Source organism: Aquarana catesbeiana, linkage group LG04 (genome assembly GCF_042186555.1).
Source record: "Aquarana catesbeiana isolate 2022-GZ linkage group LG04, ASM4218655v1, whole genome shotgun sequence".
Classification (NCBI taxonomy): Eukaryota; Metazoa; Chordata; class Amphibia; order Anura; family Ranidae; genus Aquarana; species Aquarana catesbeiana.
In genome coordinates, this window is record NC_133327.1 from 562,572,938 (window position 1) to 562,598,150 (window position 25,213).

At 42.4% G+C, this 25,213-nt stretch overlaps 1 protein-coding gene across 1 annotated transcript; it reads right to left on the minus strand.

Moving 5' to 3' along the window:
- Window positions 1-1,602: 1,602 nt before the first annotated feature.
- Window positions 1,603-24,296, minus strand: PDCD2 (programmed cell death 2). The gene is made up of 6 exons (XM_073628013.1): window positions 23,925-24,296; window positions 17,526-17,771; window positions 15,502-15,648; window positions 13,532-13,653; window positions 4,496-4,609; window positions 1,603-4,128 (listed from the first exon to the last, which is right to left on the minus strand). The coding sequence occupies exons 1-6, from the start codon at window positions 24,208-24,210 to the stop codon at window positions 3,967-3,969; spliced, it is 1,077 nt and encodes a 358-aa protein (XP_073484114.1). The 5' UTR covers window positions 24,211-24,296; the 3' UTR covers window positions 1,603-3,966.
- Between the last annotated feature and the right edge of the window lie 917 nt (window positions 24,297-25,213).

Sequence of the window (25,213 nt, forward strand, 5' to 3'; positions counted from 1 at the left end):
TGCTTTTTTAACTAAATTTGTTAAAGAAATTATATATTTTACATATGATTGTTTCCCTGTTCGCCTATAAAGTCCCAATGTACCGGGAGGTACTTGATTCCCTCTTGTAGGGTTTCGATTCAACTAATGTTTGGGATTTTGGCAACATTTCAGTGAGAATAATATTTATAAAATTTATCCTGGTGGTTCACTACTTTTATCTATTGATGTTCTTTGGGAGGGTCAGAAGTGGGTACAGGGGGGGGGGGGGGGGGAAGAGTGTTAGTCAGATATCCAGGCAAGAAGCCATTTAGAGGAGAGATTGTAGCTGAAGGGCCTGGATCTACTGTTTTGTATTATTAGAAGGAACAGATAATCTGCTTTGTTTTCCACTCCACAGGCTGTCTCCGATTTGATCCATAGGAAGACCAGAGAAAAGTGGTTACATGATGGATAGAATGACGCAAGAGCTGTGGAGAGCAAGGCCTTTGATTTATTACAAGCCTGGACTTTTTTCTAAAGAACTTTAGAATGAACTTTTTAGTTAAAGACTGAAACACCTTCTCGATCACAGAAATATGGGGAGGTGTTGCATTCAAGGAAAATGAATGTTTAGAATGTGTTTTATTAGTAATGAAGTGATTTTCTGTATGGAGTCTGAAAAAAAAAAAAATAAATAAATCTAGGGCGGAATATGTTGCGTTTGTTAAAATATGATTTTTTTTTTTTTATATTAATCAGACATCACGGTACAATATTACAATAGTGGTTGCTCATAGATTACTGTCAGGTTTTGGCTTGAGTAGATATTTCTCAAACAAATGCTGCTGCATACAATGGGTACATAGATACCATTGTTGTATTCAATTGACAGTTTCAACAGTCCATTGTTTCTACAGCTACAGTAAACAGGTATGTTTTCTGTTTGGCAACTATGGTAAACAGCCTGACACACAAAAGGGGGATTCAGGCATAAGCTGGGTACACATTAGGCTTTAAGATCAGAAGCCACTCATGATATAAGAAAGGTGCCTAGTCTCAAGGAGAATCGTTGCCAATGGAGATCACGAACATACAGTAACCAAAGTTAAGTAACCTTTACGTGTATTTGTAGTTAGACCATAGAGTGTTCATTTCCTAGCCATTTTGCTTGTTATAGATCTGTCAGTATTGTATTCCTAATATTGTATGTACAGCATCCTTGTATAGTAAAAGCACATTTATACACTGCAGAAGTCTCAGCTTCCTTGCTTATACCACAAGAATAGACGGAAAAGCATTACAATAACACTGCTGGACTATGTTTTAGAATAATTTATGTATTAAAATAAATAAATAATCCCCAGGTACTTTCTCACTTTGAGTTCAGGTAAACTTTCCACTAAGGGCCAGCAAGTATCTATTCCTAGCTGGGTCATGTGTGTGTGTGTGAGAGTGTGTGCTAATATTTATATATTATTTTTATATATAATAAATGTGCTTTTTTTTTTTTTTTTTTTTTTTTTTTAAGCTTTATAGTAGGTGTGTTTCTTTATAGCTGCTTTAGTATATGGCTGATGAAGCAAGGACCTTGATAGTATGTTTTAGGTTACTGAAAATTAAATGACAAAAAAAAAAAAAAAAACTGCTTGAACATTTATTGAAGCCTTTAAAACAGCTGCCAGAAATAGCACTAACAGATAAGAACACAGACATAAGATTTCACATGTCTATTATATTGCTATATAGTGCCTGAGGTTTTTATACCCTTTGTAAAACAAGTACAAGCTGAAAACCCACACAGCCCAGGCGCTGTACTAATTCCCTCTCCTGTAACATAGTTTGTAGGTCAAGGAGCTCAAACTGAGAAGTGCTGCTGAGCTGTGACTTGACCATGAAACTAAACTGAAATTGCTAGTCTGTATTCAGAAACAATAACTATTTATAAGCATATATAATGTGAATAAATGCAAAACAGTTCACCAAAGGAATATTCCATAGATGGACCCTTTAATCAAATTACACGTTTTGTTAAATAAACAAAACAAAACAAAAAAAAAAAAAAAAACACAAACCATGATATTTCTGCACCTTGCCCATTCATGGGTATCATGCAGCCTCTGAGCATGAATGGCCAAACGTGAATAAAGTTGCTTGGGTCAACGAAGGTGGTCATTGACCCCACATTAGCTCCACCATAGACAGACATGGAGCATACAGATAGGATGCAAGGGCCTGGGCTCCAACAGAGGAGGAAAAAAGCAAGGATCAATGGGGGACCTAAAAGAACTGGTCACATTTTCTTAAAAGTGACAGATTATTTTCATAAACAGACCTTAAAACATGAAGTACACGCAAGAGAACCTGGTAATAGTTGTGAAATAGAAGCACTCTGCAGGCAAAAATAGCAAGACAACTGACTTCTAGAAACGTTTGGAGGATGTGGTTTCTGTACAAGGGTGTCCAAACTTTTACATATAACCATGTATGCTTTATACTCAATTGCTTTACTATTCCAGCATTCTCTACAGCATGAGAAAGCAGATGACAGAAGTTATTTTCTCTCAGATTACCACAGAAACATGGCTCCACTTCCTATGCAGTCCAATTTATTACTGTCTGTAAAAACATAAAATTATGTTTTACACAGATCTTGTAGAATAGTCTTGCCAACACAAACACTATAGAAATTGCAAAGGGCCTCTTCAGATTTCATCTCCATTTCTCATGCTACTGAAGAACGTTTGGCTTGGTTCATGCTTCATATTACAAAACAAACATTTAAGACTCAATATTTTGCATTATAAAAAGGCAGAAAAAGTACAGTAATGCACACCGAGAAAAACCAAGGACCTTGGGATGAGAACTGGGCCTTAGAAAAGCCAAAATGTCAAGGAAGAGATGCATCATCTTAAAGTCCATATAGTCTTTTGCCCATAATACTTGAGTTACACCAGGTACTATGAGCTGACTGCACCTCGGTTGCTGCCAAAAAACATGAAGTGTTCAGCTTACTGACCCTATTCAGTGTGCTGTCACCTGCACTCACCAGCGATACAGTACGATACATTCCTATATCGTTCTGGATGTGCCAAAAGCAGCCAGACAACCAAATATCTACCAGAGAACAAGATATTTGCCTGTCCTCAAGCAAGATGGTGGCCTTGCTAGAATTCAGTCTAACAAAAAAAAAAAAAAAAAAAAAAAAAAAAGGCACACAAGCTATACTACTATTATTCCCTTACTCTTGTCCCTAAAAAAAAAAAAAATAAATAAAAAATGGGAGACAGTGTCACAAATGGATAATGTTTGAAATGAGATGTTGCTTGCTGTATTTGGACTATATATGGCCAACTGATCAGGTCAGACAGCCAAAGGCATCAACTATAGCAAAAGTCTGTACAGACATACAAAATAAAGGCACTTTAAGGATCAATTTTTAAAGCCACAACAGTCATCCATTTAGCATGTCACATTTTAACTCCCTTGTTTTTAAATTCAAAAAAATTATAGTCATCTGCGCACAACAAAAAGGTGGTTTGTTTTGTGAATATCCAAACTGTTAGGAGGAGAATGGGAAGTCTATAAATGTAAAAAAAAAAAAAAAAAAAAAAAAAAAAAAAAAAAAAAAAGGGCATTCTGCAGAAGCACAGTCTCACAGGATCCTCAGCCTTCTCAGGGAGGGTACCAGAAGCAAGAGTGTTTTGGAGTTTGTTTACAGCTGGCAACGTTAGATGAAAAGGTGATGTACCATACGCTTTTATTTATGTGAAAGCCGTTTTATCCAAGGCAGTAGCTCCTAGTGTGATGCCTTACTCTATAAAAGTAGACTTATTTCTATTAAAAAAAAAAAAAACAAAAAAAAAAAAAAAAAAAAACCACATCTTTCTGTACAGGTGTAACTCTTAAAAAACAGAACTTCATAAAATAAAGTGCAGTCATATTAAACACCACCTTTCATAAATAAATAATGTCCTCCAAAATGTGAGCATTTTCAATGAGCATATTTCATATGGTATTTCCTGGCACATCTTGTTTCCACAGGAATTCCTCCACATAATGTTTCTCTGCATTGCAGTTGGCAGTACATGTGTACACTGCTAGAATACCCCAGTCAATGCTTTCTTCAAGGCTGTCCACTTTCAGATGGTTCAGAAGCTGCGGCATTACCTAAAATAAAAATATTCAATAGTAGTTGAGATTCTACAGGTGTGTTAGGAGTACCCAGTTATACTGACTGAAGTAAAAAAAAAAAAAAAAAAAAAAAAAAAAAAAAACCCCCCCCCCCCCCCACACACACACACACACAAACACAACACAACCACACACACCCCTTCAGGCTTTTGTCAAAATTCCAGCTTTAGCTTTTTATTCATTTTGTTAAGCAATTCAGTCCGTCAAGGACTGAACTAAAGATGGCATCATACAAGTACAACCAATGTAGAATTAAAAATGTGCAAAAAAAAAAAAAAAAAAAAAGTGATAAACACAATGCAACACTATCCAATATACTGGATGTTACTAAAGTTCTATTTACCTGAAATTCAAACATCCTTTTGGCTCCGCATGCACACTTAGGAATATCATCCTTTTCTGGAACATGTTGGAGTGACAGCCAGAGAGGATCTCCACCTTTACAATACCTCAGGATCTGTAAGAAATTAGATTCAAATCATTAACACCATCTGCACAGCTCAGATACTCAGGACTCAAATCATTATCATGAGGTACCAGACAAGGGTGCCTGCTGCCCCTACTCTTTACACTTGCCATGGAACCCCTGGCACACCTATTTAGAAACATATAGAAAGAGAGGGAGGGCGCACCGACCTTGTGCATTACCAAAGATAACATTTATTTACACATAGTAAAAACAAGAGTAATAGTCAAACGTTTAAAAATGCTCAACAGTGCTCCAACAATTTGGAACCATGTTTTCTAGACATCTGCAACCTGGACTGGATGTTTGAAGGAACCAGATGGCATTGCAGACGGCTTATGCGATACGAGGGGAGTACCCTCTTCATCAGAGCCACAGCAATAGCAGACTGACCTTCTCAAAGTTCCCTCTATATAAAGCCACATTCACATGTCTAGGTGGACGCCCACCAGAGCCTGCCACACCCATCCAGATGGGCAACGCCCACCATGTCAGTCCATCATAAACATACCACATACTATATAGTGTCATCAACCATCTAAGCACTACGGATTTTCTACATAGGGTTATCTCTACTCTCATATACAGGGAACCATAACCCTGCACTAACAGGGTGCATCTCCTACATCCACCACGCTGTCATCCCATGTAGCGACCAGGTCTAATGCTCCCCATATCACATTATAAACATAACATTGATTGATCACCCTGAAGTGCACCTACCCTTTTTACTGTGTTTTTCATCCCATGCTGTACACCGTTCATATCAGATGTTCCTCCCTACAAGTAGGTTCACTTATAGGGCATGGGGTGGAGGAGGGAGAGGGGGGAGAGGGGGGAGGAGGGAGAGAAGAACAAGAACAGGAGAGATGGGGCGCCTCCATCATTTAATTCAAATTTTAAGTTGTAGTGAAGGGTGGCGTTCGTACTCCACACTGGGTGCTGCGTGGCACTACCACTATCTGGATCATGTGGTACGCACGCCATACCGCAACCAGGAAGTGCGAGTGGATTTGCTTTCCACCCACCACTTCCGGCAGACGCCACTTCCGCCCCGCTGGAAGTTTTGATTGACATCAATTCTGGCGCAAAGGCTCAGAGTGCACAGTAATTCGAGCTGACTGGCTCTCTCTCTCTCTAGCGGTACGGCGGCCTATTGCACGAGCTTACAGCCCGACGAGTCACTAGAAGCCCACACATACCCGGCGCCCTAGCATTGATTGGGGAAATTAACCAACCATTCTCTCCTGGAATAGGGACCAAGGGGCAAAGTATCTCAATTGCAGAGCTGCCATCCACACAGGGAGTGAAGCCCCTAGAGTACCCACCGCCACCCCAAAGGGAAAGCATAGGGAATAAAACTGTGGTTGATAACTTAAATATATACACCTCTATGCTCATTTGCTTAGAACAGGCATGTCCAAAGTCCGGCCCGCGGGCCAATCGCGGCCCGCGGTCTGGTTTCGGACGGCCCGCCTGGTAATTTTGACATATATATCTTTTGTGGCCCCCAACGAATCCCCGAGCGCCGGGGGCCATAAAAGATAGATATGCTGGCTGCCTTGGAGGGGGCGGGACAAGCGCCGTACAGGATACAGGAGAATTTCCTGTTTACACGGCGTCCTGTGTAAAAGGAAGTCCCGTCTCCTGCGCTGCCATTGGACAATTGTTTTGTCCATCATAGGAGGCGGGACTTTCAATTAAAGAGGCCGCCGTGTAAACAGGAATTTCTCCTGTATATCTGTTGGCGCTCGTCCCGCCCCCTCCCTGTCTCCTCCAAGGCTGCAGATGGACATGAATCAGGCTGCACTGACAGCAATGGTGAGTCTGCATTCATGTCAATGTGGTGGGGGCTGCCGTATTTATGTCAATGTGGTGGGGGCTGCATTCATGTCAATGTGGGGGCTGCATTCATGTGAATGTGGTGGGGGCTGCATTCATGTGAATGTGGTGGGGCTGCATTCATGTGAATGTGGTGGGGGCTGCATTCATGTCAATACGGTGGGGGCTGCATTCATGTCAATACGGTGGGGGCTGCATTCATGTGAATGTGGTGGGGGCTGCATTCATGTCAATACGGTGGGGGCTGCATTCATGTGAATGTGGTGGGGGCTGCATTCATGTCAATACGGTGGGGGCTGCATTCATGTCAATACGGTGGGGGCTGCATTCATGTCAATACGGTGGGGGCTGCATTCATGTCAATACGGTGGGGGCTGCATTCATGTCAATACGGTGGGGGCTGCATTCATGTCAATGTGGTGGGGGCTGCATTCATGTCAATGTGGTGGGGGCTGCATTCATGTCAATGTGGTGGGGGCTGCATTCATGTCAATACGGTGGGGGCTGCATTCATGTCAATACGGTGGGGGCTGCATTCATGTCAATACGGTGGGGGCTGCATTCATGTGAATGTGGTGGGGGCTGCATTCATGTGAATGTGGTGGGGGCTGCATTCATGTGAATGTGGTGGGGGCTGCATTCATGTCAATACGGTGGGGGCTGCATTCATGTTAATGTGGTGGGGGCTGCATTCATGTTAATGTGGTGGGGGCTGCATTCATGTCAATACGGTGGGGGCTGCATTCATGTCAATACAGTGGGGGCCACATTCATGGCAATGGAGTGGGGGCCGCAGATGGGCACTGATTAGGCTGCATTGATGGGCACTGACCCTTATTTTGCTTCACAGTTCTTTATTTAAAATTTAAGATTTTTTTTCCTGAAACTTCATTTTTAAAGTGAAGGTGCGTGTTATAAGCAGATTAAATCCGGTATATCCAAATAACACGCCCAAGCTCATCTATTCACCACACACAGCACAAAGGCAAGAGAATTCTTGTTGGGCCGTGTATTAGTGCTCGGATAGACACACTTAGACCAAATTTTAATGGTTTAAGAATGTCAGGCAAAATGGTCGGCCCTCAAGCATGTTCTATTCATCAAATCTGGCCCTCTTGGAAAAAAGATTGGACACCCCTGGCTTAGAAGTATATCAGAATGGAAGGACAGGCATAAAACGTCTCATATCAGGAGTTCCCCCAGACACGTGAACCCACAACGGACCATTGTAATGGTACACTGTGGGGACGAATGGTACATGCATATAAAAAAAAAAAAAAAAAAAAAAAAAAGCCAGTGAAACCTAAGTTTGTGCAAACCCAATCGCATAAAGTGCATTAGTAGGCTTACATCTCATTGTATATATTCATCATAAAAGTTATAAAAATTGGTCTGGGTCACTGCGACCATAAATGCATTACCATCAAGATATTCCATATTGGTAGACAAAACTATATCTAGGCAATGAGCTAGAGGAATAAAATCAAGCTTAGAAATCTATAAGCCAAAGTGCATATTAACATAATCATAAAAGTAATTGTGAAAGTTAAAAATCAGTCAAAGATGTGTGGGGGTTGTATACCACCCTTCCTGGGAAAACCCAATGCCACACTTTAGTCCACAAGTCCGACTTGTTAGAGAAAGTGACAATATGGGTATAGAAAATTCTAAAATATTATAAAATAAATGAGTTGGTTAATTATACATATTTTATTGAGTAACAATCTAGAGGGTGTTTTTGATCTAAAATTTCCTACCAATGAACCCAACATATCATGTAGTGGCCCTACCTATTCATACTAACTATGAGGAAGGAAAAAAAAAAAAAAAAAAAAAAAAAAAAAAAAAAAAAAAAAACTAACTACTACCTAAGAGAAGTATGCTTGTATGACAGAAGAAAGCCTGGGACCCCTATTGGACAGATTCCCTAAGGGTAATGGTTCGATTAGAGAGGAGTGAACCAAGATTAAAAGCCCCATGCAAAGTGGGACGAAAGAGGGATTCAAAAGGGTGCAAGATTTTACCAGAGAGAGTTGCGGGACTGGACCATACTAGCCAAATTATCAGGAGCCCCAACGGGGTTAGACTACATTATGTAGCTCAATCCCCTCGTTGAGACCTTGAGGGACCAAGGATCTTAAAGTGCATATCCAGAAGGCCTCTCTAGTGCATAATATTTGGCATTTTTTTGCCAGTATCAAGATCGTTCGTTATGGCCTCAATCCTTAGGCTTAGACTTAGGCCATTCACAGAGCTAACATGGGCCTCTTTGAAGTGTCGTGGTACGGAGTAGTTCTCTTTTTCAGGTGTGATACTACTCCTGTGCTCCTCTATTCTTGTCCTCATAGGTCGTGAATTACGACCAACATATACTAGTCCACAAGGACAGAGGAGACCATAGATCACAAATGGGGTCCCACAGCTGATAAACTGTTTGACCTTGTGGTTTTTGCCATCCACTCCAAATATCTCCTTCTTCCGATGGCTCATATGTATGCAATTACCACAGTTGCTAATCCCGCACTTATAGCTACCTTTTTGATCGAACAGTGGTCCAGGGTTTATTTAGACCTTTGTTCCTGATTTTCTTAACCCTACTTGGGGAATTAATACTTCTTAGGTCTTTCGGTCTCCTGAAGAACAGGTTCGGGTGTGAAGGCAGACTGGTCCTCAAGATTGGATCAGATCTAAGCATTTTCTAAATATTTTTTGTATCAAGGGAACTCTGTTATTGTACCTTTATACTTGATTTGATTGTAGCCGTATTAGCGCAATTGTGACAGAGAAAATTGAGTACTGTCCGTGATACTTTTTTTATTTGCACTAACATACAATTTTTCAGGACAAGCTTTCGGGGTATGTCCCCTTCTTCAAGGTCCAAGCAGTACTCAGTACTTGAGTACTGCTTGGACCTTGAAGAAGGGGACATACCCCGAAAGCTTGTCCTGAAAAATTGTATGTTAGTGAAAATAAAAAAAGTATCACGGACAGTACTCAATTTTCTCTGTACCTTTATACAAAATCTCACTTGTGGTCTCTCGTCGCTGGCGTCACGCTTTGCCGGTTTTCCTACTTCCATGGAGGTGCTCTCATAACTGTAGGTACTTCTGAAAAGCCTCATCAATATGCATATCATCGTACCCTTTTTCCTTAAAATTTGCTCTTTAAAATCAGTCCCTGTTCCTAATAGTCCTTCTTAAAAGCACACGTCCGTCGAAGGCTGCAAAATTGTCCAAAAGAAACATTCCTTATCCACCTGGGGTGGTGATGGCTGCGGGCATGAAGATAAGAGTTCCCTGTACTTGGTTTGAATAAGATGTAAGTCTACGAATGCACTTTATGCGATTGGGTTTGCACAAACTAAGGTTTCACTGGCATTTTTTTTTTTTTATATATTTATATGCATGTACCATTAGTCCCCACAGTGTACCACTACAATGGTCCGTTGTGGGTTCATATGTCTGGGGGAGCTCCTGCTATGAGCCGTTATATGCCTGTCCCTCCATTATGATATACTTATATACATATCTACACCCCTATGCTCATTCGCTTATATTTAAGCCATCAATCACAGTTTTATCCCCTATGGTTTCCCTTTGGGGTGGTGGTGGGTACTCTAGGGGCTTCACTTCCTGTGTGGATGGCAGCTCTGCAATTGAGATACTTTGCCCCTTGGTCCCCATTATTCCAGGGGAGAATGGTTGGTTAATTTCCCTGATCAATGCTAGGGTCCGTCACGCCGTAAGCTCGCGCAATAGGCCACCGTACCGGGAGAGGGGCTTGGAGAACCAGGCAGCTCGAGTTACTGTGTACTCTGAGCCTCTGCGCCAGAAAAGACATCAATCAGAACAGCAGGGTGGAAGTGACGTCTGCCGGAAGTGGCGGGTGGACCCCAAATCCACTCGCTCTTCCTGGTTGCAGTATGGCCTGCATACCACATGATCCAGATAGTGGTAGCGTCAAGTAACGTGCCACACAGCACCCAGCGTGGAGTACAAACTCCACCCTTCACTACAACTTAAAATTTGAATCATATGATGGGAGGCGCCCCATCTCTCCTGTTCTTGTCCCCCCCCCACCCCTCCAGCACCTCCTCCACCCCATCCTTGACCTATAAGTGAACCTACTTGTAGGGAGGAACACCTGATATGAACGGTGTACAGCATGGGATGGGAGAAAAAAAAAAAAAGGAACAGTAAAAGGGGTAGGTGCACTTCAGGGTGATCAATGTTATGTTATAAATGTGATATGGGGAGCATTAGACCTGGTTGCTACATGGGATGACAGCGTGGTGGATGTAGAAGATGCACAATGTTGCTAGTGCAGAGATATGGATCTCTGTATATGAAAGTAAAGATAACCCTATGTAGAAAATCCGTAATGCTTAGATGGTTGATAGCACTATATAGTATGTTATGATGGACTGACATGGTGGGCGGTGCCCATCTGGATGGGTATGGCAGGCTCTGGTGGGCGTCCACCTAGACATGCAAATGTGGCTTTATATAGAGGGAACTTTGAGACGGTTGGTCTGCGAGTTCGCCGAGGCTCCAATGAAGAGAGTACTCCCTTGTAACGCGCAAGTCGTCTGCAATGCCATCCGGTTTCTTCTAACATCCAGTCCAGGTTGCAGGTGTCTAGGAGGCACGGTCCAGGATTGTTAGAGCACTGTTAACCCTTTTTTTAAACGTTTGTGAGTACTCTTGTTTTTACTATGTAAATACATTTTATCTTTGGTAACGCACAAGGTTGCTGCGCCCTCCCTCTCTATATGTTTCAGCTCTAAGGATACCCATTGTTCTGAGGAGGGCAGAAAGACATTCCATATTCTATCCGAAGGGTTGGCTACACCATTTACACATTGACTAAGCTCCTGAGCGCAGGAGATTGTGTTGTGTTGTTTACACCTATTTAGAAGCAATTCCAACATTCATTGCAGAGACTTGGCGAGCACACATTAGTAGCTAAGCATCTTTGATGCTCTACTCCTCATCACAAATCTTACTACCACTATACCCAATCTCTAGAAAACCCATCAGGAGTTTGGCAAAGTCTCAGGCTTGCAATTCAACAGCAGTAAGTCTAAAGAACTAAAGATCCCCTGCCAGATTCCACAGTGGATCTTTATAAGCAGACATTGGACTTTCGCTGGAAACCAAAATTTCCCTACCATGGGGTATTCCTGACCGCTTCTTACCCTTTATGCAGCAAACTAAACTACCCAGCACTAAGGGTTCTTTTACCACTTGCCGACCAGCCACTGCAGTTTTACTGTGGCAGAATGGCATGGCACTGATCGCTGTATAAAAGGTCAATGGTCCCAAAAATTTGTCAAAAGTGTCCGACGTGTCGCAGTCCCAATATAAAAAATAAAGTCCAACACTCCTAAAAGCTTGTAAACGCACCTAAACGCTGGGCACATTTAGCACTTGAGTATTCATTCAAATTGCCAGAATAAATTAAAATTCTGGAGTAAACACCCAAATGCTTGAAATGCCTAAACATGTGAGCAAACTGTGGCTTTAGGCGTGTTTTTTTCTTGCCGGGGTAAAGCATCCAGGTAAAGGGGGGGGGGGGGGGGGACAAACACACACCTTGTGTGCAAGAGGCCAAAAAGTGGGCAAAATTATAACAATATTAGACCTTTTAAATTTAGAAATCATAGCTAAAAGCTAAACTTTGATTTATGCAATTCCACATAAGTACCTAGTGGTTTCAATATCACAAACCTTTCCCAATAATCCTCTGTACAACAGCACAACTGGGAGAGTATTAGAAGTAAAAGTAAAGTTCTTCTGCATTTTGTTTGCATTGACAATATACATGGTGGGCATGAGATGGATGATCAAATCAGTCTCCATTATTGTCCAAGCTGTGTAATTAAAGTGATTGTAAAGTATTAAAAAAAAAAAAAAAAAAAAAAAAAAGGGTTATACTTTCCTCTGTGCAGTAGTTTTTCACAGGGCAACCCAGATACTCCTCTTCTCTGGTCCCTCTTCACTGCTCCTGAAGCATCTCTCCTGTGGAGTGCCCCCACAGCAAGCAGCTTGCTATGGGGGCACCCAAGTCACAGCCCCGTGTGTCCATTCAGACACGGAGCCCCGACCCAACCCCACCCCCTCTCTCCCAATTGGCTGACTTTGACAGCCATGGAAGCCAATGGCACCGCTGCTGTGTCTAAGTCAGTCACCAGAAGGGTCCTGGACAGTCGAGGGACTCGTGGGCATCGCTAGATAGAGATGGGGCTCAAGTATTAGGGGGTGCTGAGGAGACCGCTACACACAAAATGCTTTATCTGAATGCATTCAGATATAAAAAAAAAAAAAAAAATTCTGCCTTTACAACTCCTTTAAGGATCAGGCTGTGTCATCTGGTATGGGCTCCTAGATCACAAACTGGCTGTACAGAAAAACAAATCCTTTGGTATGCAAAAAGCATCTTCCACACATGCATTTCAGTTCTGTATTTAGCTGCTCTAAGGCCTCATGTACATTGCAGCTGGTAAACGGACGTTTAGGAGCATTTGGCCGTTTTTTTCAGCAGCCCCTGAACTCTCCTGTATGTTATGAGTACATGTACACTCAGGCGTTTATAATCGTTTAGAAGCAGTTGAGGTTAAAAGCATTTTTTTTTTTAAGCAAAAATTTTCGTTTAGGGGCATTTGAAATGCCAAATGCTTGCAACAGCGTGTAAAAGAGGTAACTCGCATTTAAGCGTTTTCGTTTATAGACGTTTTCAACGAGGAATCATTTCTGACCATTTGCAATGTTGATGGGGAGAGGGAGACTCACAGGTTTTTCTCTGCATTGTAGGAATTTGGGAGGGCATACTGTAATGTAAAATCTGTTATCTGTCAAAAACGCTTCTAAAAAAACACAAATGCTCAACACCACAAAACGCACAAACACGCAGCATGAAAGTGGCAAAACTGACGTTTTATTAAGCATCGGTTACCAGCTGTCAAGTTCCAGCTTTCAGAAGAGGTTTTCAAACATCCTGTGTACATGAAGCCTTAGAGCTTTGCTTTAAAATTGCACACAGATGAAGCCTTGGAGAAAATCAGACAGTTACCTGCTCCGGTTCTGACGAAATCCGTTTCTTGAAGCTGTTGAAAACCTTGTCTTCTTTGGTTTCTTGTTTTGCCATAGCACTCAATTCATTCTCATCCAATTTTAATTCATCAAAGGACGATTCTAAAAGTACACAGCTTGTTAGCTATGAGCAGAGATTTCCAAATCACAAGTCAAATACACACACAAAGACCTGAATGCTGCGCTTGGCACACCACTCTAGTTTCCATTCTACTATTTCCCAGCTACTTTTGTCACTGACCGTTTCTGTAGCCCTTTTTTTCAAAAATCTGCAGAAAAATCTAATAGTGTATATGGGGTCTTATATTGCACTATTCTGTATGTGTCACTTCCAAAGAATGCCGAGAAAAAAGGTTTCCCTCTTATAGTGATGTGTTTAGAGGTAGATGTAGACATTCCAATAAACTCTTCTACTCTGTCAAACTAGTAATAAAGTAGATCTAAATTAAAAAAAAGGAGCTGTAAAAGACAAGGTTTATCTGAATGCATTGAGATAAAAGCCTTGTGTGTAGCAGCCTCCCCAAAAACTTACCTGAGCCCATCTCTCTCCAGCGAAGTCCACAGTGTCTCGGCCGTCTAGGACTCTCAGTCCCGATCGGCTGAGACACAGCAGCGGCACCACAGGCTCCTGCGGCTGTCAAAGTCAGATAGCCAAACAGGAGAGAGAGGGGGTGGGGGAGGACTGAAGCTCCATGTCAGAATGGACACCCAGAGCGGCAGCTCGGCTCAGGTGCTGCCATAGCAGGAGCAGGGAGGGGCCAGAAGCAGCAAAGAGGGACCCGAGAAGAGGAGGATCTGGACTGCTCTGTGCAACTCCACTGCACAGGGCAGGTGAGTTTTTTTTTTTTTTTTTTAAACAGAGAGAGACTTTACAATTACTTTAATGCATCTATCTCAATGTACTTTTCTACAGAATTACAGCTGTCACTGTACCTTACTGTGACCACATATGTACCATATGTACCAACTACGAATTGTGTGATGTTACAAAGAAAAAAAAAAACCCCACACACAGCAAGCTTACAATGCTGACCTTATGAAAATTGCCAGGCTGTTACTCCTATGTACTGACCACAATAATTTGACTCACTGACCAGGCCAATCATGTAGAGTCCTGACTACAATAGCTGTTCTCTTCTCAGTCAGAAGTTCTAAAGCCAGGCATAGTAAAACCAAGGCTCAGCTGCCCGTTTTTAACCACCCCACATCCACCCATGTGAAAGAGCCCATAGAGTTATTCAGGAACAACAGAAAACTACTCCACAGAGGTCCCCAGACTTCCTCTGCTGTGCTACATACTTGATCAACATGGGGAGGATATTCAGATATTTATTCAGGCAGAAATTTAGAGCCCTTTCACACAGAACTGCTCCACTTTGTTTAGCGGGAGATACGTGAAGCGTTCTCTTGCCGAATCAGAGCTGAACGGGATGGGTATCATTTGACATCCATGCAAATTTAGTTTGTGTCGGCATTTACAAGGCAAACATAGGCAGACCCATGGTAGTTCTACGGGTGGTCAGTTGCAAAATTAATTTGTGTCTGTTTACATATGGCTACCTCCGTTCCATCATGTTTAACACTGGAAAAATAAAAAGGATGCAGTCCTTTTTACATTTTTTTTTTCTGGACCTGGACGGACTCAGATGTAGGCGGGTATAAATGGACACAAGTATGTTTACCTCACCCTGCCAAAAGGGCTGCATGGAGCTTCCTATCAGGTCTGCCTGAAAAACCTGAATCAAAAGCAATTTGTTAGTACATAAGATATAAACAAAAATCAAATGGAACAAGGCCACTGGAAAAAAAAAAAAAAAAAACACCCTGATCCATGTAGGTGTTAGATACTTTCGGAACTTCACACAGCTTGCATTTTGGATATAGCATTGTGGGAAAAATATATATCTCCAAAAGATAAAACTCCATTTCCCCCCAAAGATGTCATTTTACCAATACATGAGGATGTGTCCTCTGATGTCAAAGTGTCCAACTCCATTCCTGTGCTGTCATCATCAGAATCTGTCTCCTCTGGTTCTGTGACAATTTCATATTCTGGAAACAGGAATCCATGATCTGCAACCTGAACACCCTGCACATCTGAACAATAAGAAGAGGATCAAGCTACAAAATCCATGGAATGTGCACCATCAGGTCTGTTCTAAATATTTATATCATCCAACAATGTTCAAATTGTATTTTGGTATATCACAAAAAGTATTTGGTACATGCACACGAAAATTCTCAGTACATGTATTGGCTTGTTTGCTTTTAACATTTGTTTTGGGATCAAATTGACTTTCCTGTATGAATATTACACAGTGTTAGATATTTGTTCATTCAAGAAAGAATTTCCATCCTGCTCCTTCAAAATTTTTTCGTCACTGTGGTCAAAGACGAACACCAATTTGACACCACCAAGAATTAGAAAAATCAAACAAACTTTCTTAAACTTAAAATTCTGAACAAAAGGTTACTAGTGTATAGCCATCTTAAAGGGTAACCCCACTTTTGTGGGAACAAAATTAGCATAATTAGCATGCATAGATAGATACACACACTATACAATCGCGACTCAAGTCATATTGTAATTAAATGTTATTAAAAATTACCTTTCCTTTTCAATCTGCAGTGCTGTAGTTTTCTGCAAAATTAAATGCAATGTGGCTACCTGGTGGATTGTGTACAGAATGCCCCCCAGATATGTCATTTCCTGCTTGTGCGATTGGCTCACTGATTTTCCCAGAAAACTGCACTAAGATACAAATCAGATTTCAGGCATCCCCTACAACTAAAACAATTTTTGGTGAGATACTCCCAAGGAGAAATCACGTCTAAAGGGATGCAGACCCTGTCAGTCACTTTTCCTCATTTGAGCCCTGCAGATGCAGCAGGTGATTGATAAATATAAAACCACTCACATTCACTGTGTACATGGACACAGACAAACAGCTGATTCTTCAGAACAAAAAGGTAGGAATCTACAACAACGTTTGTTAAAATCCATGTAATGTATATAGATCACCCAGAGGGGGAATGTTTTTCTCAAAAGTGGAGTTACTCTAATAGATACTGTCAAAACTCTCAACTTTTATGCAAGTGTGAAAATAGATTAAAAAAAAAAAAAAAAGTTTTTCAAACACCATTTGCTGTAGGTATGAAGAGAAGACAAAATGTTCAGATGGAGTCAGAAGTTCTCAGCATGAGCTATATGTGAACTACAAATGGACCGTGTCATATCTCGTGGCATCTTTTTTGTTTTGTCTCAACAAGTGCTTTTTCTGTTGTGTATACCAATAGAACATCAATGAGCTGTCATCAGGTCTGAGTACCAGGGTGGAAGGATGGACCGATATTGTTGAAAAGGTGTTCACCTTTGTTATTCCACCGATTATGGTCCCATGGGATTGTGGTCACATTTGATTGAGGCTCATCTTATCAATGACTTTCTAAGACTAGCAGCAAATGAATGATAGTGAACAGGATGCATACTAAATAGCTTACTACCATGGCTATCAAGAGGCTGTCCAGCCAGAGCACAGAAGAGACATTGGGCATTTTTGTTACTGCAAAGAGGGTCTTGGGGCAGCGTGCGTACACATACCTAAAAACTAAAAAATGAGTATTGCAGCCTACCAAATCCTTAGATGTGGTAGTTGAATTAGTTTCTTTTAGGACTTTTTCCTAGATTTTTCACCTGGCAATCCTGTAAATAACAGTGTTCCTTCATATCTATGCTTACTGTTTCCACTGTATCTAGCAGGATACCAATGGTCGCTGTGATTGGTTGTTTACCCTGATCTGTGATCAGCTGTGTCTGAAGAACACAGCTGATCACAGAGCGTGCCGCAACGGGCACGATCATGGGAGGACGTCATACGACGCCCTCCCAGAACTGGTCAGCCATGCTGTAGCTGTCATTTTGCTATAGCGTGATCAGCAAGTGGTTAATGACTTTCTACACCAATTCAACTTACCAAATGACTCATTACATAGCTGTTTATGCTGTAACTTCCAATCCATCAATTGATGTACTCGGCTACAGTAATTGACTTTATGACATTTGGAGCATGTTTTTGGTCCCAAGCAACCACACACTCTGCAGAGACGAAGGCCACACTTCAGCTGGAAGCTTATAGAGTCTTTACTTGCAGGTGGAGGTGAATCAGGCGGTGGGCCATAGGAATAAGTATCATTTTTCCGAGGGAGTTGGTTCCTAAAAACTAAAGAGAAATCTGGTTTAGACACATCTCATACAATTCAAACTGGTGTTCCTGACAGCTAACAAACTGTCCTGGACCACACTGTCTCTGGCCTAAGTACACAGGAGTGTACCTCTACTTTGCCCATTAAATGTCACAGGTTCACTTAAAGGGGTTGTAAAGGTAATTTTATTTTTTTTTTTTTTAAATAACTAACATGTCATACTTACCTTCACTGTGCAGCTCGTTCTGCACAGAGTGGCCCCGAACCTGCTCTTCTGGGGTCCCTCGGCGGCTGTTTCAGCTCCTCCCCGCAAGAACTAACCACCTTAATGCGAGCTCCCTCGCATGGTGGTTAGTTATTGCGGGCGCGCTCCCGTGATACAGCCGGTGGCTATAGCCGCTCACTGTATCACTCGCCCCGCCCCCCGGCGCGCCGCGTCATCGGATGTGATTGACAGCAGCGCGAGCCAATGGCTGCGCTGCTTTCAATCCATCCACTGCAGCCAATCAGCGACCAGGCTGAGCTGCAATAGAGATGACGGGAACGAGCAGCGGAGATTTGAGGTGTCAGGTAAGTAAAACGGGGGGGCTGGGGGCGGCGGTATTGTCAAAAGTTTTTTCACCTTAATGCATATAATGCATTAAGGTGAAAAAATTTTTACCTTTACAACCCCTTTAAGAACTTGTCCAGTCCATTGCTCATACTAACCTCTTCACACTGCCCCTTTATTTATTTTCTAAGTAAAAATGAATTAAAAAAAAAAAAAAATTTAATTGGTTTTCCCTCTAAACAGTGCTAACTTCTGATTGGCGATAAATATGCTCAGTAGTAACAGTAAGTTGCCTACTTTTTTTCCCCCATTGTGTTGGTGTGAACTGAAATATAGGACATAGGGACAAACTGCCCAACACATCCAGTGTGAATGGGCCCCAAGGGCGCTTCTGGGTATACAATTGCAGGTGTATTTTCACATCTGGGATAGACAGCTGCTGTGTACAGCCTGCCATAGTAATGAGTAGCCATATACAGGTTTATTGCGCTACATACATACAAACCAGCACATGCTTAAAGGGGTATTAAACCCAAAACCAGCAATTTAATATATTGCAGCTTACCAATCATTAGATGTGATGGATGAATTCGCTTTATTTTTTTAGGCTTCATTTACACTTGTGCGAGACCAAAGTCATGCGATTTACATAGCAACTTTGGATGGGTGCAACTGGCTTTGACTATTTTACAACTGTCACATAACATTGGGATGCGACTTTCGTGCAACTTCTGACAGTTTACATTGCAGTCTGTCACATCAAAGTACTGCAGGAACTTTTTTTTTTAGTCATAGATTTGAACGGCTTGCATTGAAATATCGTATTTATCGGCGTATAACACACACCCCAAGTTTAGGAGGGAAGTTTAAGGGAAAAAAAATAAATAAATAAAACACTTACATTTAAATGCCCACCAATGCAGCCTTATCGTGTCCATCTGCAGCCTTGTCAGTGCAGCTTTGCCCCAGTGCAGCCTTGTCAGTGCAGCTTTGCCCCCCAGTGGTCAGTGCATGCTTGGACAGATCGCCGCCGACATTCACATAGCATGTAGTTTTAAATATGGCGCCGCGGAGTTCAGAGGGACTCGGCGGAGCTAAACGAGCACCGCCAAGATCAGTAACTGGTACAGATACACAGAGCCGAGTGTTCTCGGCTCTTCTCGTTGCCGCTCACGGTACGCCCAGTCCCGCCCTATGATGGACATAAAACAGGTCCAATGGCGGGACTGGGCATGACTGTGAGCGGCAACGAGAAGAGCCGAGAACACTCGGCTATGTGTATCTCGGCTCCGCCCAGTCACTGATCTCGGCGGCACTCGTTCAGCTCCGCCGAGTCCCTCTGAACTCCGCGGCGCCATATTTAAAACTACACGCTATGTGAATGTCGGCGGCGATCGCTCCGATAGATCACAATTAGCGGGGATCGGCGTATAACATGCACCCACGATTTTCCCCTGATTTTAGGGGAAAAAAAGTGCGTGTTATACGCCGATAAATACGGTACATTGGCTGTAACTTTGTGTCCAAAGTTGCATGACAAGTTGCACAAGTGTAAATAGAGCATTAGGCTTTTTTCCTTATGTTTTCACCTGGTGATCTGGCCAGTAACATCTCCTGTTCTAGAATGTCCCCACTCTGGAGGAAGGAGCACGGTCAGTACGTGGGGAGGGCAGTGATAAACGTGCCAGCAGATTTAAAGTTAAAGTAGAACTATGGGCAAAACTTTTATTTTATTTTTTTTTATTTGGGATAGAGTAAGGGAGGGTTATAACCCATCAGTTATTTTCTTGCCATCTGTGTCGCATTGGAGAGATTTCTCTTCATTTCCCATCCCATAGCCAAAACAGGAAGTGAGAGGAAATCCCACCAACATGGGGGAATCCCTGGTTGTCACCAGAACTAGTATCCCAGTTGAAAGATTATCCTTCTATTGCTGTTCTGGTGACAACCGAAAAAATATGGGAGTTTTTCACTTTGGTGATAACTAGGTATGAACTCAAGCATATATACCCTAGTCTGAACCCAGCTGAGTGATCCCACCAGGAAGCAGTCACCCGTACTGTGCCAATCTTAAGCGGCAAAGCATTCTCCACACTGTACATATATAGGGGTGTGTATATGTGCAGGGAATGTTTAGGATTGACACAGTACAGATAAAAGCTCCCTGGCGGGGTTGCTTAGGTGGGGTTGGACTAGGATCTGAATGCAGGAGCTCATCCCTAATGATAACAGTGGACAGGACACATACAGGGTATCACAAGTATCCATGCATGGTAAAAATTAAACTCATATTCTATCATTTCAATGTTTCAGATTTGTTTTAATTTTTTTATACTTTCAGATACCTTTGAAGAAGGCCACTGTCAAAAGAAGAGTATTGAAATAATTTTCCCATTTTCCTCGTGTATGGAGACTTTTGGGACACCCTGTAGAGAGGGAGAATCTCCCTTATGGGGACACAGACAGCAATAAAACCTAATAGGTGTTCTAATCCCTCTCCACTCTATCCAAAGGACTGCCACATAGCACATTTACTGCTACAGGGCGGCCCTCTTGTGCAAAAATCACATATACATATATGAGAGAGAGAGATATATACACATGATTCTGCACTTGTGTCTTGGGGGGCCTCCACCTGCTGTGATTGCTCACAGCAGAAGCTGAGCTGCGGGTGTCGGGCACTGGATGTCCGCCAGCACCAGACAATCAGTAAAATGCAGAACAGAGGTCTGCCCATGTAAACAAGGCAGATCTCTTTTCTGATGGGGGGGCAGATTGTGTGCCCCTGCAAAGCAGGGAATAAAAGCCATCTCTTCACCTGGTAAAAAGCAGCACACTTCACTAAAACACTGGCTAGGCACAGTTAACCCTTTGATCGCTTTAGACCTTTAACCTTTTCCCAGCCAGTGACAGTGCATATTTTTAGCACTGATCACTGCACTAGTGACACTGGTTCCCGCAAAGTGTCCTGCTATAAGTTGCTTATCGCCGACATTACTAGTATAAAAAAAAAAAAATCCATAAATATATAGCATAGTTTGTAGATGCTATATAGTGTGCGTAAACCAATCAATATATGCTTATTGGGATTTTTTTTTTTTTTACCAAAAATATGTAGCAGACTATATTGGATATGTTTTATAGCAGAAAGTAAAAAAAAAAAATTTTTTCTCAAAAATTGTTGAATATTTTTTTTTGTTTTTTTTTTTTAAACGCAAAAAAAAAAAAAAAAAAAAAAAAAAAAAAAAGCACAGAGGTGATCAAATACCACCAAAAGGAAGCTCTATTTGTGGGGGGAAACAAAAAATACAAATTTTATTTGGGTGCAGCGTTGCATGACTGCACAATTGTCAGTTATGGCTTGTTCACACTTGCCTAAAAACATTCAAACTCCTATAGCAATTGCATGGCGCTAGAATGGGCTCCAGACAGGCGTCAATGAGCTCTAGTGTGGGCCCCAGACAGGCGTCAATGAGCTCTAGTGTGGGCCCCAGACAGGCGTCAATGAGCTCTAGTGTGGGCCCCAGACAGGCGTCAATGAGCTCTAGTGTGTGCCTAATGCCAGTGTGAACTCAGCCTTAGGTGCCATTCACATGTGTGACTTGTCATGCAACATTGATGTCCAAAGTTGCATGACAAGTCATTCCTCATGATAACTATTCATATATGTGCGACTTAAAGTTGCAGCGACTTCAAAATAATGCATGCAATACTTTTGTCCGACTTTCATGAAACTTGAGGGCCACAGACTTCAATGTTAACCCGCAGAAGTCGATGAAAGTTGTACCTGAACATTAGGCCCCTTTAAGACTTGTACGACCTGAGAGTCACACGACTTGAAGCAATGCATGTGTAATCTTGAGTTCTATGGACCTCAAGTCGCATCAACGTCATACCAAAGTAGTGCAGGGACTACTCTGAAGTGGCACGGATATGAACGGTACTCATTGGAAATCATGGGGTACGACTTGTCATGCAACTTTGCAGTCCTGAGTCACAGGACAAGTCGCACAAGTGAGAAAGGGGCCTTATACAATGCAACTTGTGTGCAACAGTTGTTCATTCTAGTTGCACCATGTTTGCACCCCAATGTCACCGCAACTTTGGAGTTGTACAAGTGTGAATGGAGCCTTAACCGCCTGCTGACCAGCCGCCGTCATTGTACTACGGCAGGTCGGCATAATCCCGTGAACTATCGTAGCTGTACATCGGTCCCTTTAAGGGATAGCAGGTGTGTGCTCGCCCACTTCAATGCATGTGATCAGCGGTCGCGATGACCATGCGCGGGCACGAGAGGCAGAACAGGGACGCGTGCGTGCGTGTGTGTAAACACACAAATCCCTGTTCTGTGAGGAGAGGCAGATCGTGAGTTCCTACTAGCTAGGAACCACAATCTGTCATTTCCTCCAGTGACCCCCACCCAGTTAGAACACACACGAGGGAACACACAACCCCTTGATCACCCCCTAGTGTTAACCTCTTCCCTGCCAGTGACATTTACACAGTAATCAGTGCATTTTTATAGCACTGATCTCTGTATAATTGTCAATGGTCCCAAAAATGTGTCAAAAGTGTCCAAGCTGTCCGCCATAATGTCGCATTCCCGAGAGAGAGAGAGAGAGAGAATATATATATATATATATATATATATATATATCTCTCTATCAGATCACCGCCATTACTAGTAAAAAAATAAATAAATGAATGAAAATAAAAAAAATGCCATAGATATTTCCCCTATTTTGTAGACGCTACAACTTTTGCGCAAATCAAGCAATATACGCTTATTGCTAATTTTTATTACCAAAAAATATGTAGAATACATATCGGCCTAAACTGAGGAATTTTTTTTTTTTTTTTTAAATTGGGGATATTTATAATAGCAAAAAAGTACAATAGTGTTTTTTTTTTTCCCCAAAAAATGGTCACTATTTGTGGTTTATAGTGCAAAAAATAAAAACCAGAAATGATTCCCACCAAAAGAAAGCTCTATTTGTGGGAGAAAAAAAAAAAAAAAAAAAAAAAAAAAAAGAAGGGGGGGGGGGGACGTCAATTTTGTTTGGGTACAACGTCGCACAACTGTCAGTTAAAGCGACGCAGTGCCGGATCGCAAAAAATGGCCTGGTCATGAAAGTAAATCTTCTGAAAGTCAAGTGGTTAAAGCATTTTTTTCCGGACAGCTGTCACTTTTATTGCGGTTTGTTCACTAATTAGGGAGATTGACCCTCTAATTTGTCTTATGTACCTTTTATCGCCAACAGTGAAAGAAAATCCCAGAGTAGAGGAGAAATCTTCCAATGGGGTCACTGGTTCTGGTGACAACACTCACTTTGGATGGATTTCCTCTCACTTCCTGTTTGGATATGGGACAGAAAGTGAAGGGAAATCTCCCCAGTGGGATTCAGGTGGCAAAAACAAAGCAGATGTTAGAACTCTCCCCAATAATATACAAAACAAATCAGTTTTGTATTTAGTTGTGTTATAATGGGATAGCAGGGAGCACCCACCTCCCGCCATTCATTACTATGGGTGGCCGCGTGTCCTGGGAAGCAGAAAGTAGCAGCCTCTCTATCACCTCAGGACTGAATGGAGAGTATGTGGGAGGAGCTGGGAACCTTACCTTTATAGCACCGTCTCTCCGCCCCCTGATGACACTGGGGGTCCCGGCAGCAGAAGATAAAGATGGTGCGGTGGAAGCTGCCCGTACACGGGGCATACACCTGTAATAAGAAGGCCAGGGGCTTCCCACACACTCCGCACTGTAGAGCCTCGGGGTCCGGCACCCCCACCTCACCCAACCACGCCGGCCGGCCTCCCGCCTTACTGGGGAACTGCGGGCTGCGCAACCGCCATGGTTCCGCCTCCTGAACGAAGCCCAGTTCCATGACTTTGACAGAAACTGCCATCACCTGCACCACAAATAACTACCACGTGTGGGGGGGAGGAGACAGCAGCGGGCTACGCAGAGCACGCGCGGCTCGCTCGGGGCATGCGCAGTAGAGAATCTCCCGAAGCATAGTCCGCCATGTTTACTGATGGCGCGGGAAAGGCGGGGTGTTTCGTCAGAATGTGTAGCAGAAGTGACGTTCCGTCGCCGCCATTTTGCTACACCCTGCACTCCTCCACAGTAAGAATACAGTGAGAAGGGCGAAAGCGGACATGTTGTTACACCCACCGGAGTTTTGCCTTGTACACTTATTTTTAACAGTGCAGTGAGTTTAAATAGTGAAATACAGTAGTTAGGTTATGTGCACTTTACACATCTTTAATTACAGTCCTCCTTTTATTATTTTTATGTTACAAAATCAAAGTAAACACCTTTTAAAAAAAGAAATACAGTAGTTAGAACTTTGTTACATTTTAAAAGCAGCGGGAAGCCTGCTGATCTCATAGATTTGCTAACCTGACAGAAGTTTGCTGCTTTTAAAATTAAACATCCAAACATTCAGACGGAGTTCTAACTACTGTATTTCACTATATAAACTCACTTTACTGTTAAAAAAAATGTAAAATGCAAAACTTCAGTGGGTGTAACAAGATGTCTGCTTGCTGCCTTCTCACTGTATCCTTACTGTAGAGGAGCAAGATGGCGGCGACTTCCATTACACATTCTAACGGGTCGCCTAATCTGATGAAACAGGGGACTAAACCATGACAGGCGATTCCATTGATGGTGCAGATTAACCACTTGACCTCCAGAAGATTTAACCCCCTTCATGGTCAGGTCGCTTTTTGCAATACGGCACTGTGCTACTTTAACCACTTACAGACCGGAAGATTCAAACCCCTTCCTGACCTGGCCATTTTTTGCTATACAGCACTGCATCGCTTTAACTGACAATTGCGCTGTCACGTGACCTTGTACCCAAACAACATTGACGTCCTTTTTGCGCAAAAGTTATAGCGTCT